Genomic DNA, 14,248 nt, shown 5'->3' on the forward strand with positions numbered 1-14,248 from the left:
TCTTGGGTCAAGATCAGATCTCGGGTCGGGATTGGGTCTTGGGTAGGGGTCTTGGGTCGAGGTCAGAATCTTGGGTTGGTGGGGTCTCGATTCAGTTGTCCTTGTCGAATCAGGGTTTAGAAATCGACAATCAAGTGTCGATGTCAAGGTTGGATCAAGGTTCGGGGTCAGAGTCTAGGGTCGGGGTCTCAGGTTGAGATTGTGGTCGGGGTAAGGTCTCATGTCGAGGTTGGGGTCGAGTCGGGTCTTGGATTGGAGTCAAAGTCGGGTCTCCGATCGAGGTCAAGCTCGGGTCTCTGGTCGAGGTCGGGTCTCACGTCAAGGTTAGCATCAAGGTTAGATCTTGATTCAGGGTCGAGGTCGGGGTCGTAGTCAGGTCTAGAGTCAGGATCGAGGTCGGGTCCGGTCGGGATTGTGTTTGGGGTCGGGGTCGGGTGTCTTGGTCGGATGTGGGATTCATTATCGAGGTTGGTTTCCAAGAGAGAAACTATTTTCCTAAAACTTATTTTCTATACTCTAGTTAAAAACAAAAGATATTTTCTAATAAAAATGTTTTTTCATTCACCAATCACACACTAGAAAATATTTTCCACTTACCAACCAAACATAAGAAAATAAGTTAAAACCAACTTATTTTCCAAGAAAACTGTTGGGCTTATTTGCCCTGATTTCTTACCATAAATAAGTTTTCCTTTTAGGAAAAAGTTTTAATATTTTACTTGTCCTTTTCTTGTAGGAAAGGTTTAGGACTCTATAAATATAAGCTTGTTCCTTCTAACTTAATTAGCATTCACAATGTAGTCCTAGGGTTTTGAGAGTTGCGGTTATGGGGGAGAGTTTTGTGTACCTCCTTGTATTCAGAGTTAATTGTTTGAGGTTGTTTCTCTCTATATTTTGTACTCTCATATTTATAATGAATTGCTCATCTCCTTTGTGGACGTAGGTCGATTGACCGAACCACGTTAAATCTGTCTCTTTTGGTGTGTTTCTCGTTTGTCTTCTTACTTGTGGTCTTTCGAGGTTTGCTTTGCTAGCTTCCGCATTACACCTGCTTATTTCGGTCCTAACAAAAACATTTTCTTTCATACCAAACACCCCCCAAATTCTAAAACCTTAAAATGACATCTATGATCTTCAAAATTGTCTTAGTGATTTCAGTATTATGTCTTTTATTAATTAAAAGTGGTTCTTTTAATGTTGTGTTGATCATATTATTGTTGTTTTCGAGTAATGAATGTTATTTACTAATGCATGTCTTTATTATTTTACGAGATTCAAATTCGAGGACAAATTGTTTCAAAGAGAAAGGAATCATAGCATCCACGGTGGCATACCTCCATTAAAGTTCATGATGAGGCAATGATAGTCATTAAATCATTACTCAATTATATTTAGAGGTTTCATAGGTAGATAGATAGTTATGCTTCAGTTTGACGTCCTTTGTCAATGATTTCAGTATTATGACTTACGTTAATGAAATTTGTTTCTTTTAAAAGAATTCCCTTCAAATGCTTTTAAACTATATTTTCGATCATGTCTATGTATGCCATGTCTAATGCTATATTATAGGTATGCTCAGACCATCAATGGCATTGAGTATCGATCTCTCATAGAGTCTAGGCTTGGGGCGTGATAAATACACATGTATGTCTATGTTGGTCTACTTCCATTTAGGCTGAACTGGCTCTGGCTTAGAAGATGGAATTTCATGAGATGTAACAAAAGTCGTAGAGATAAAAGTAGGACTAAGACTAGATGCTGATATTCTGGCATTCTCTTCCAACTCCGTATCCTAACTCAGGGAAAACTATCTCTAGATGGCAAAGTGAAAAGTCGAATTGATCTAGAAGCGAGGAAGACCCATTCATGTTCTATTCTATGTCATGCCACAAATTCAGTATACCAATGTTAACGAGTCATGTAGTTATTATTCATTTTAGCTTAGACTTTCATGGTACTTTACACAATAAGTATTCATATAGAAAAAAAACCATAGTTCACATCAATTAATACTCATAGAACGCATACAATACAGTTGCTCATCACCCAAAGCCTGGCCAAAATGGTTGCACACATAAATCAGCCTTATTACATTATATTACACACATAAAATAAGTAGCTTCTTAATTATTTGTTTACATAGTCAAAGCCATGCCATGAGACACTGGAAGATTCTTAGTAGTGGCAAGGTGAGTAGCAGTAGCAAGCATATTTTGCCCAGTAATATTTGTGATCCCATGGTTTGTACTTCTTACAGATACCATATTTAGCTCCATAATAATACTTGCAATGATGACTACATTTGTAAGAGTATTGACATGGTCCATTCCACTTGTCACTTTTTTTCCAACAGTATTTTCCTTCTGCCATTTGTATTTCTGAAAAAATAAATGAGAAAATTGGAAACTCATGATATGTACTTGAGATAGCAAATTTATCATAATTTGCCTCCTTTTAATTTTATTGGACATGTTTGACTAGTCACAGAGTTTAATAAAAATTAAATATTTTCAAAGTTCGTAATCTGAAACAAATCATTATATTTGATATCTATAGAATCATGTCATTAATTCTTGACTCACCAGTAGCAGCAACAAGGAAGAGGCAAAAGAGGAGGGCAAGAAAAGCAGTGTACTTTGCCATAGCTATTATTTTCTGTTGATTTCTTGGTGATGAGACAAACAATTGAAATGGTGGTATTTATAGTATTGGAAACTCATGTTGTCAACTTAATTCCATTTGATTTGTTCAAGGATTATGTTGGATGTTTTCTTAATTAATTACAAGATGGATAATTAAATTGACATCAAGTACAAAGAATTAGTCTAGCACAATTTGCATTTCTTTAATTGGAAAGAATTTGAATTGATCAAAGACCCATTTAAGTAATAAATTAGTCTTGTAATAATTGATCAATTCTGCATCTCCAGTACAAATTGCTTTTATGAGGTCATCATCCCTTTATGTTATTTTAGCTATCAAACAAGAAATAAATTGCAGAATATAAGAACACAATAAATTTTACTACAGTAAAGAATCACGACTAGCTCAAAACTTCCCTAAATCAAGCAGTTATAGTAATCTTGTTAGCTTCTAAGATGATGAATTGCTAGTTTTGGGCTGAGTTAGCTAGTATAATTCTTGTTGACATCCCTATTAATTCGTTAACCTTATTTTGAGTTTATTCGAGTATAGTATATATTCCTTATTCTTGTTGTTATGATTATTATTGCTCCCATGATCTAGTTATGAGTTGGAATTACCTTGTTATTTGCATAGTTAGAGCCTTAGCCTAGGGTTGGCTAACGTATGCCTTAGACTTTAGCCTTGATTGTTCGTCTAGATCAGATTTAGGTTAAATGTGACCTTTTAGGTTGGACTTTGACCTTCGAAAACAATTTTTGGTTTTGGTTCTGGCTTCTTTGGGTTTGTTTAATTTCATGTTTAGTCTTGCCTTAGATGATTAGTTCTATTCTTTGTGTGATTGGATCCTCCGATGTAAGATTCTGGGAAAGATAGTCTCTTGTGTGGTAGTCTTTAGGTGTAAGATTCTAGAAGGGACTAGCTTATTTCGATGTAAAATTTGGGGAGAATGTAGGTTCTCAATGTTTATTCTGATATGTAAGATTTCAGAATTGACTAGTTGTTCCAAGGTAAGATTCTGAGATGCTTAGTTTGGTTGTGGCTTTTTTTTTTTATGTAAGATTCTGAAAAAGACTAGCCATATTTTTTATGTAAAATTCTTGAAGGAGCTAGGTTCATGTGGATATTCCGATGTCAGATTCTGGGAATGACCGACCCTTCCGATGTAAGATTCCGGAATATGCTAGTCTTTATTGTAGCCATTCTGATGTAAGATTGTAAGATTACAGGATGAGTTTTGCCTCCTTCGCGACTATACCAATGTCAAATTTCAATATAAACTCTTGTGTGTATTCGTCAGGCTTATGGGGGTATGGTCATATTATTAATTTCCTCTATCCTGTCTCTTGTATGCACCTTCTAGGCTTATGGGGGTCTAGTTAGGTTTCAGCTAGCCTAGATTACTTAGATTCAATATTAGATTTTCCTTATGCGACTTGAGGCTTATCTTACGATTACTGTTCCCTTATAGCTAACTTACTTACTGTTTTACTTACTCGCATTTTATTATGTTTTTACAATATCGAGCTCGATCGGTCTATGATGCCTACTGTAGGTACCCGTTATTTTAGTACCCATATATACCACACTTTGCAACTCTTTTTCGTGATGTAGATCTGAGCTCTAGTCGATCGCGATCCTCATGCAGTGCAGTTGATAATCGTAGATTGAGGGTGAGCTTACTAGTGTCTAGAGTTGACTCATCTCTTCTGTATATTTGACTAGTCTTTTTTATTCCGAAAGTTTGTATATTTGTATATGTCTAGTTCTATTCACAGTCTTTTGTAGTAGTTCTATATTGATGCACCAACAAGGGTTGTGGTGGAGTGGTAAGTACTCCTTCATCCTTAATCAAGAGGTCTCGGGTTCGATTTCCCTTGGGTACGGAGTCGCCTTTGTTAGGGAGTGCTTTACCCCCCAATGTGGGACTTTCCGGCGCGAATCCAAATTTAATCGGGATCCAATATGGGTATCGAACACCGGATGGGAAACCAAAAAAAAAGTTCTATATTGATGCCTATCAGGCTTTGGGATGGATCTTTTATAGCTTTTGTCGTCTTTCACTATATGTATATATGTAAGCCTTCTTTTTGCATGGTACTTTACACAATAAATATTTATATAGAAAAATATCATAGTTCACATCAATTAAAACTCATAGAAAAGCACACAATACAATTGTCATCACACAAATCTTGGCCAAAATGATTAAACACATAAATCATCCTTATTACATTGTTACACGCATAAAATAGGTAGCTTCATAATTATTTGTTTACATAGTCAAAGCCAAGCCATGAGGCTCTGAAAGTTTGTTAGTAGTGGCAAGGTGAGTAACAATAGCAAGCATATTTTGCCCAATAATATTTGTGACCCCATGGTTTGTACTTCTTACAGATACCATATTTAGCTCCATAGTAGTGTTTGCAATGATAACTACATTTGTAAGAGTATTGACAAGGCCCATTCCACTTGTCACTTTTTTTCCAACAATATTTCCCTTCTGCCATTTGTATTTCTGCAAAAAATGAGAAAATAGGAAACCTCATGGTATGTACTTGAGATAGCAAATTTATCATAATTTCTAAATAAATTTTATTTCCTAAAAAAATAAATATTTTAAAAATTCATAATTTTAAACAAATCATTACATTTGGTAGCTATATAATCATGTTTGACTAGTCACAAAATTTAATAAGAAAAAAATATTTTTAAAATTGCTATAGAATCATGTCATTAGAATTCGACTCACCAGTTGCAGCAACAAGGAAGAGGCAAAAGAGGAGGGCGAGAAAAGTAGTGTATTTTGCCATAGCTCTTATTTTCTGTTGATTTCTTGTGGTGAAATCAAACAATTGAAATGGTGGTATTTATAGTGTTGGAAACTCATGTTGTCAACTTAATTCCATTTGATTTGTTCAAGGATTACGTTGGATATTTGATAAATTAGTCATAAGAGATGGATAATTAAATTATGACATATCAGGTACAAAGAATTAGTCCAACAAAATTAGGATTACTTTACTTGTAAAGAATTTGAATTGATCAAAGAGCTTGAGAAATAAAGTCTTCTACTAATTGATCAATTCTATATCTCCACACATTCCTTTCATGAGTTCACCACCCCTTTGTGTTAATACATGTTATTTTCACAATTGTACCCAAGGTTATGGACTACTTTGTCGAACTCAAGGTTAGTAAGGAATTACACAACGACTCCATGTTTTTGTTTGTAAGGAAATATGCAGAAGATGTTCAGGAAAATTAGAGAAATTTCATTTACTAGTATTAACAAGTGTTATTATTTCTTATTAGAAAAGTGAGCGTTAGCAACCTCTTATTAATAATAAAATAAAATCCTCAACGTGAATAAGTACAAACAAGGGTATCAGGTCTCAGGTCAGGGCCATAGCTCGGGTCGGAGTCAAGGATTGGGTTGGTGTCGGGTCAGGGTCGTGGCACAAGTCAGGGTCTCGGGTCGGGGTCGAGTCTTGGGTCGAGGTTGGATCTTAGGTCGGAGGCGGGTTGTGTCTCGAGTCGAGGTCGGGTCTCAAGTTGGAGTCTTAATTTCGGGTCTCGATTCGGGTGTCAATGTCAAATCAGGGTTCAAAAATTGAAAATTAACTGTCAATGTCAAGGTTGGATCAAGGTTTGGGGTCGAGGTCAAGTTTAGGTATTAGGTCGAGGTCGAGGTTGGGTCTCAGATCGGAGTCAGGATCGGGCAGGGGTCAAGGTCTCGGGTCTTGGATCTGTGTCAAGTCTCGAGTGGGGGTCGAATCTTGAGTCAGGGTCATGGTTGGGCCTCGAGTCAGGGTCGGGGTCTCAAGTTGAGGTTAAGGTTGGGTTTAGGTCTCGGTTAAGGATTGGTTTAGGTCTCGGGTGGGGGTCGGGGTCGAGGTCTGTCACGACCCGAGTCTACACCCTAGACGTGGCCGACACTTAAGAACCATTGCTGGTCCTTAAGCGAACCCTCATCCTGGCTGACTACAAGCAGAAGACTAACTTAAGTATGCAAAAGCTTAAAACTGAATAAAATTCAATAAACTCAACTTTTTAAAAACTTTAACTCAAATGAATAACTTAGAATAAAAATAATATATTCAACTCGCCATAAAATAGGCACTTAAGTCTTTAAAATATTTAATAAAATAATACAGACTTCTCAAATATACTGACTATCTATGAAGCCTCTAATTGATAAAGATGGAAGTCGGGACAAGACCCACGACATCCTGACTAAACTGAAAAGTAAATGAAATCCTCCAGAAAATAAGGAGGCTCACCATAGCTAACTCGAACTTCCAGATATATCAACGAAGCTCCTATTGATGATCCTGAATACATGTGTCTACATCATGAAAAGATGCAGGCCAAATGGCTCAGTACGTGGAATGTACGAGTATGTAAGAGGAATTCTAAAGCATAAACATAAGCTTGAAACTTGATAAAAAGGAAACATACTTACCTCTTCTCAAACTTACTCAACTCAAGGAATACTCAAAGATACCCCAAACTACTCAAACTTACTCAACTCAGAAGTACTCAAGGGTAAGATACTCAACTCAGAGATTAGATACTCAATTCAAAGATATGATATTTGACTCTGGGTACTCAACTCAATATGACTGAACTCATTTCAATATAAAGCAATTTAAAACTAATGCAATATAACGAAACAAACTGTTTAAAAACATGTTGTCAACTCTGTGTGTATGCAAGGATACAACATAACTCTGAAATATATGTAAAAATACAATTAACTATGTATATAAGAATACAATAACTTATGTGGGAGATTCTCTAACCGATAACCATCACTATGAGCCTAAGTGATGGTATAACGGTTTACCTCACGTTACCAAGGACCGTCCTATACGTTGCCATCGGTATAGAACCTGAACTACTATGTGGATCCACTAGTCTATGCTAAAAGCATCTTAAGGAGTCATCTAAAAAGTATGATCCTTTACTACCCATGATGGCTACATGTAAGGGTGTTCACGGTTTGGATAAAAACCGATCCAAACCGAAAAACCAAACCAAACCGATAAAATAAAACCGATTTTATTTGGGTTTGGTTTGGTTTGGTTTTAGATTTTTGAAAATCGGTAGTATTTGGTTTGGTTATGATTTTATTCGAAAAAATCGAAGAAATAACCGAACCGATGAATTATATACATATATTTTATTAATATACATACTTAATATATTATTTTTATAAATAATTTTAAAGATCTTATATATGTTTTCATTAAAATTTCTTTATACTTTACTTATTGAAAGCAAGAATGCCTAAAGCGAAAACATTTATCTTATTGATTTCATGTAATATGAGTGTTTATGACATTTTTTTGTGGGACTAAAATGTTATTGTCTCTTCCTTCTAGGCCAATATAGTGAATTTTAAAGTTTTATTGATAGTAAATTCAGTGATCGAAAGTTCGGTAATTTAAGTCATTCTAACTATTTTTTGTTTTGAATGGATTGTTGTCACTTTTTTCACATTTTTGAATGAATTGTTTCTTTTATTTTTGTGTATGGTTAATAATCGAATAACCGAACCAAACCAAACCGAAACCGATAACCACCAAACCGGTAAATGTATATTATATTTGGATTGGTTTGGTTTTGATAATTTTAAAACCGATTAAGTTGATTTGGCTTTGGTTTTGACCAATAACCGATCCAAACCAACCCGTGAACACCCCTAGCTACATGGTTTATAGAGACTTGAGTTATCTAAACTCGCATCCCCATATCGGTGCTCAATAGTACTCCCAAAATATACTTTGCTCATATATTTGTAAAAACAAAACTCTTTCTGTGATTTGAGATAGTTGCTCAAAAACTTAGCTCAAAGGCTATCTTGGAAATCAAGGTTTCCTCTCTTGCTTTATTGTGAAAGCATTTACTCTTTAACTGAAAACTAGCCCAAAGGCTCTTTACTGAAAAACTAGCTCAAAGGCTCTTTACTGAAACACTAGCTCAAAGGCTCTTTTGAAAATCTCAGTTTTCCGTTCTTATTTAAATGTGAAAACATTTTAAACTTTTTTGGGAATACATAGTCCCCATATACTTTTGAAGAAATGAACTTCAACTTTACTCTTTACTGAACTCAAAACTAAAGTCTTAAAACAAAGTTTAAACATTTGTAAAAGACTTCTTAAAATATGGTTCATGCCGAATGATGGGCATGAATGACTCAGTGCAAGGTTTTCAATAACCATAGATAGAACTCAATACTTGGAACTCAAGAACTTCAATGATACTACTCATCTCAAGACTATTCAACTAATAGTGTTCATGCGGGATTATGGGCATGAAATGTTCAAATCAAGGACTCAAAGATACTTCGCAAAAGGGATTAGGAACTCAACACTTAAAAGGCATAGAACTTGAAGATACCACTTCTCTGAAGGATGCTCAACTGACGAAGTTCATGCGGAATTATGGGCATGAAACAACTCGACTCGATGGTCTACATAACAATATGGAACTCATGTATGTAAATCTTCTTATTCTCTGACTTACTTCCTCAAAACTTAGTTCAAATCGATAGTTGATCTCAAAGCAAAGGATTCACAATTGAACTCAAAGGCTTTCTTGAACTCTACTCTTAACTCTCTCTTGAATGTGAATTATGAATTTAAGACTTATGCTTCATGGTATGAAGGATCTTGTAATGATAAAGTAGACTCATGAATACATTCTCCTCACTTGTACTCACTTGCTCGAGTCTTGAAACAAGTTATTAGAAATCGTAGAAGACTCCTCAAAAGGACTTAAATGGATTTTCTGAAAAATATTTGAAAGAACTCTCAAGACTTGACTCTCAACTCTACCTTGAATGTGATTTGAATTCAAGGTTGTGATTTGTGATAGAAAAGGTCTCATGATGTTTATGAATGATTTTAGATAGCTAAACATGAGAAAAGACTGAAAGTCAATATCTGAAAGTGGGTCCGTGACGCGGAGAAGCATTTAAATTTTGGTTTCGAAAATGGCTTTTGAGGCAGAACACTCTGTGTCAGCTCCGCGACGCGAAACAGAAATTCCCAAATCTGAGAAGTGGCTGCGCGACACAGAGGGGGTTCCAAATTTCGACCGACGAAATTTCTTCTTTGTTTCCTAACCCCAATTCGCCTAACTTCGATTCTTTTTCTCAATCTCTCTTTAGATTTAAATACCTAGCACAAGAACACAAGAATCTAACTCTAACAACTCTTTAAATTGACACAATAACCTCAAGAACTCCTCAATCTCAGCCCAATTCAAGAACAAAAGCAATTTCATGAATACATAACAAGAACATCAAAGCTTCAACTTTCTAGAACAAATTTAACACTGAAATTAACATGATTGGCGTGTGGGTGAACAAACCCAACACTATGGAAGCTTACATACCTGAAAGAATTATCCTCTTGAAGCAACTTGAAGGAAAACCTTTGAAGAAGAACCCTAGCCTTAGTTTTTTCTTGAATTTCTTGAGCGTGGAATCTTTGGAGTGAATGAGAGGATTTAGATTTAAGAAAACTAATTTTCTATACGTCTAGGGCAATTTAGATGACCTCTTAAGGGTTTTTAGGACCAAAATACCCCTAAAGAAATAATTAAAACGAACTGGGAGTCGGAAAGATCTTTCACCAGGCAGTGAGGTCCGTGTTGGCTCCGCGTCGCGGAGCTGCTGCCAGGTTTGCGCGACGTTAGTAAATCCGTCATAACTTTTTACTCAGAGCTCGGAATTGAGCAGACTCGGTGGCGGTGGAAAGATAATTCGAAGACCTTTCCTAGGTATCTGGTAGCACACCTAAATCTTCCTGATCTAGGAGTTATGGTCGTTTGAATTTGACCCAAAACTCATACTTAGCTTAACTTGCAAAATTTCAGATTTTGCTATTTCCAATTCGATTCTTTTTGGAACTCAAGGTGCTACGTCTAGTGACCTTAACACTCAAGAAATTTTAAATTCCTTGCAAAAATCTCACTCGCTACAAATAAGGGTTCGAGTCTTAGTTCAAAAATTTTCTGGGGTGTTACAGGGTCAGAGTCAGAGCTGGGTCTTCAATCGAGGTCAGGCTCAGGTCGTGGTTGGGGTCAAATCTTGGGTTAGGATTAGGGTCGAGTCTCAGATAAGGGCTAGCATTGTGGACAGATCTTGAGTTGGGTCGGGTCTCGGGGTTGAGGTCTAGAGTCAAGGTCGGGTCTCAAGTCGGAGTAGGAGTCGGGTCTCGAGCCAAGATCGAGGTCAAGTCTTGAGGCGGGGGTCGGGGTTGAATGTCAGATTGATTATCGAGGTTGGTTTCTAAGTAAGAAACTATTTTTTAAAAAAGTATGTTTCTACTCTGTAGCTAAAAATAAAAGTTGTTTTCTAAAAAAATATGTTTTATTCACCAATTATACACTAGAAAATATTTTTCACTCACCAACCAAGAACAAGATTTTCTAAGAAACATTTACTAGAAAAACATTTTCCTATGCTGAACACACCCCAAATTCTAAAACCTTAATACAAGCACAATATATTTTTAATACATATTGCAGACATCATGTTTGCGGGCCTACATTGGTTAGGAATGAGGAAATATATTTGTATTTATATCTGTGGTATCATATTGGCAGAAGTGAAATTTGAGTTTCACATTATCAGCATTTGAAAACATTATCTTTTACTCCCTCTATTTTATTAATTTGTTCGTCTTACTTTTTTTTTGATCCATTACAAAGAGAAGTCTCGTTCTTTTTTTTGGACAACTTTTTAATTTTCATTTTCTACATGACATGTTTAAAACACAAATTCTTCGATACATTTCACATATCTTTAATTCAAAATTACAAATTTAAAAGTCTTTATTACTTCATAAACTGCATGTATGATACCTTGGAATTTCACAAGTTTTGTATCTCTATAGTTTAGCAGCGGGGAATAGTTAAACTGGTAAAGCTTTTTGTGTCCAGTTTGTTCATAAACAACATACACTAATCAGCTTATGAATGGTTTATCTGTTTCGGTTCAAACACATAATTATTTATATTAATTTCAAATATAATTGATATTAAATTTTATTTAGATACTTCAATTATAAAGTATTTAAACACATGATAAAATATTTTTAATGAAAACTTTCAGCTCAAATTTCAAAAATATGTTTGTGTTTGTTCTCTGTTATGACCCAACCCACCGAATCACGCGGGCACCTATTCTAACACCTATATAGGAGAACCCTCAACCCCAAACTTAATCTGAGCCATACGGAAAATAAATACAACATCATCTACCACCTTATATAAATTGGAAGACATCTTTAATTGCTATAAAATCTCCAAGCTACTTTACAAGGAAACAAACTAATAACCCCAAGGAGCTAGCTAGTCTAAACAAGCACAAGAGCTACTAAAAGTACATTATATAAAAGAAATAAGACACAACTTCCACCATAGGAAAAAAAGAGTAGAAGTATGCGTGATCATCATCGCTTTCACCTATAAAACATCAACTCAATTTCTGCAACCAAATTGTGTCAAGTGACATAGCAAGAGTAGTATCAGTACAAACAACACGCATCGGCATGCATCATTGATCGATCTGAACCTACCACATAATATAAAGTAGCCATTCAAGAGGAAACATGCAATATGAAAATTACACCACCCCAAGTCTATATCCACGAGATTTCACCATCCTAAGTTTAAAACCAAAAACTAGTCAACTTTGGTCCCAACCTCATACCTCATTCAACTGCAAACTTTGATTATTTTTAAGCGTGTCTTTTATGTCACCCTAAGGCTTCCCAAGTCTGCCTGTGATGTCATTCTAATATCATATCATAACCTAACTCTTCTATCACATAAGAATTCCCGAATACAAGGCCACCACTAATGTCATATCATAGTCTAACCCTTCTAACCTTAAGATTCCTAAATACAAGACCACTCTTAATTTGATTAACCTACTATCCTAGCCCTTTTTGAAACAATACATGAAACTGACGCCTTAGACCAATTCATCCATCTTGACTTCTCCATTATCATATAAGTCCTAAAAACACTGGACAATCATAGCTAGTCCCAATACATAACCATACATCAGAACTCTGGTCATTTGTCTAACTTAACAACTATCATTTCAATAAATTAATAACATCATGATACATAGAAGACATACTAGAAACAACTAAAACATTGAGTCCTCACAAATTCAAGACAATAGTTAAAACAATTATACAGAATAAATCCTAAGGATTCTATTGCTGATAAACTTAATATACCATAACCATCACAAGTAACACATAACTCGGATTTCCAGACATCACCTTAGATTTATATGCACAACCCACAATATCATAACCATATGTCAACACATGTAACAACAATCAAGGACACATAGACTTCAACACAATATCATGAAACAATAACACTTGGGTCAAACAATGCATAACTACATATCTAACATGATCACAATGAAAATACTGGGTCCTCTTAATGGAATCACAATTAAATACATGATCCTCTCACGTAACCCAAACCCAAGTTGTTAGCGCATTTATTAGTGCGATACCCGAGCCAATTGTTAATGTTTGTACCAAATGTGGTATTCGAGCCAACCATTAGTATTCTCGTACCGACGTGGTACCCGAGTCAACCAACAATCACAAACAATCATGTACAATCACAAATACAATGAACAATACCACTTGAATACCACAAGTCACAAACACAAGTTCATCGCATGAAATTACCTACATGATATTATTTCATATGTTTCTCTACCATGCATTGCACAAATGATACTACAAAGCAGTACACATGCATACATAAATCAAAAACATACAACCATCACGTACATATATACACATATATATCAATAGCCCAAAATCCTGGACTTCATTATGATCACACATTCATTCACTGATAAATATCTCCATAGTCCCATGAATCAATATTCTTCCATTTTATCTTGTTCCCCTTATTTACCACAAGTTTTAGAAATGACTATAACTCAACAATTTCATAAACATATAACCTTATAATTATATGCAAATCACCTCAATAAGGAAACTCAAGATTAACAATCAACAACTAGAGAACTAGCCCTAGTCATTATTATTTTCCCTCCCTAATAGCAACAAACAACAAGCTTTAACCATTTAGGCTTCGTGCCCGAAGGCCTTGGCCTGAAACCTCCCTTCAATCTATAATATATGCAATAGAAAACATGTCTAACTACTCAATTAAGAAAACCTAGCCTACCTGGGTGCCAAGCAACTGTTGCAGAAGTCTGATTGTGAACCTTAACTCATTTTGTGAACTTTAACTTGTTCTTGGTCTAAAATAATAATATAATACAAAATCAATTCCAAATAGCCTAAATATTTCAAGATTATATGAAAATCTCAAATCCTAGGCCAACCCCATGATTTTTCACTCATTTTAGGGCTTCCCCACCAATAATTCACCTAGAACTATAAATTTCATGGTTCTACTAGTGAATTACGATAAATAAATCAAGAATACACCTTAAGATTAGCCAAAGGTCTTGCACCCTAAAATTCTCATAAATTCAAATTTCCCCACCTTAGAATAAATTCAAGCCATCCCTTAGGGCCAC

The 14,248-nt window shown here is 35.4% G+C and overlaps 2 protein-coding genes across 2 annotated transcripts; both read right to left on the reverse strand.

Annotated features, from left to right (window-relative positions):
• Positions 1 to 2,175: 2,175 nt before the first annotated feature.
• Positions 2,176 to 2,658, reverse strand: LOC125877915 (defensin D1-like). The gene is made up of 2 exons (XM_049559208.1): positions 2,583 to 2,658; positions 2,176 to 2,378 (listed from the first exon to the last, which is right to left on the reverse strand). Exons 1-2 carry the CDS (start codon positions 2,641 to 2,643, stop codon positions 2,176 to 2,178), a joined length of 264 nt encoding a protein of 87 aa, XP_049415165.1. The 5' UTR covers positions 2,644 to 2,658.
• Positions 2,659 to 4,780: 2,122 nt separating this feature from the next.
• On the reverse strand, positions 4,781 to 5,472 carry LOC125877922 (defensin D1-like). Its single transcript, XM_049559214.1, has 2 exons — positions 5,396 to 5,472; positions 4,781 to 5,161 (listed from the first exon to the last, which is right to left on the reverse strand). Exons 1-2 carry the CDS (start codon positions 5,454 to 5,456, stop codon positions 4,959 to 4,961), a joined length of 264 nt encoding a protein of 87 aa, XP_049415171.1. The 5' UTR covers positions 5,457 to 5,472; the 3' UTR covers positions 4,781 to 4,958.
• Between the last annotated feature and the right edge of the window lie 8,776 nt (positions 5,473 to 14,248).

The sequence above is a fragment of the Solanum stenotomum genome, chromosome 9, assembly GCF_019186545.1.
Source record: "Solanum stenotomum isolate F172 chromosome 9, ASM1918654v1, whole genome shotgun sequence".
Classification (NCBI taxonomy): domain Eukaryota; kingdom Viridiplantae; phylum Streptophyta; class Magnoliopsida; order Solanales; family Solanaceae; genus Solanum; species Solanum stenotomum.

What these genes read in the sequence shown, in the direction of transcription:
- LOC125877915 (XM_049559208.1), bottom strand. Translation starts at nt 2,643, where the DNA reads ATGGCAAAGTACACTGCTTTTCTTGCCCTCCTCTTTTGCCTCTTCCTT. An exon ending in CTTCCTTGTTGCTGCTACTG is followed by an intron (nt 2,379 to 2,582) that starts GTGAGTCAAGAA and finishes TTATTTTTTCAG; the next exon opens with AAATACAAATGGCAGAAGGA.
- LOC125877922 (XM_049559214.1), bottom strand. Translation starts at nt 5,456, where the DNA reads ATGGCAAAATACACTACTTTTCTCGCCCTCCTCTTTTGCCTCTTCCTT. An exon ending in CTTCCTTGTTGCTGCAACTG is followed by an intron (nt 5,162 to 5,395) that starts GTGAGTCGAATT and finishes CATTTTTTGCAG; the next exon opens with AAATACAAATGGCAGAAGGG.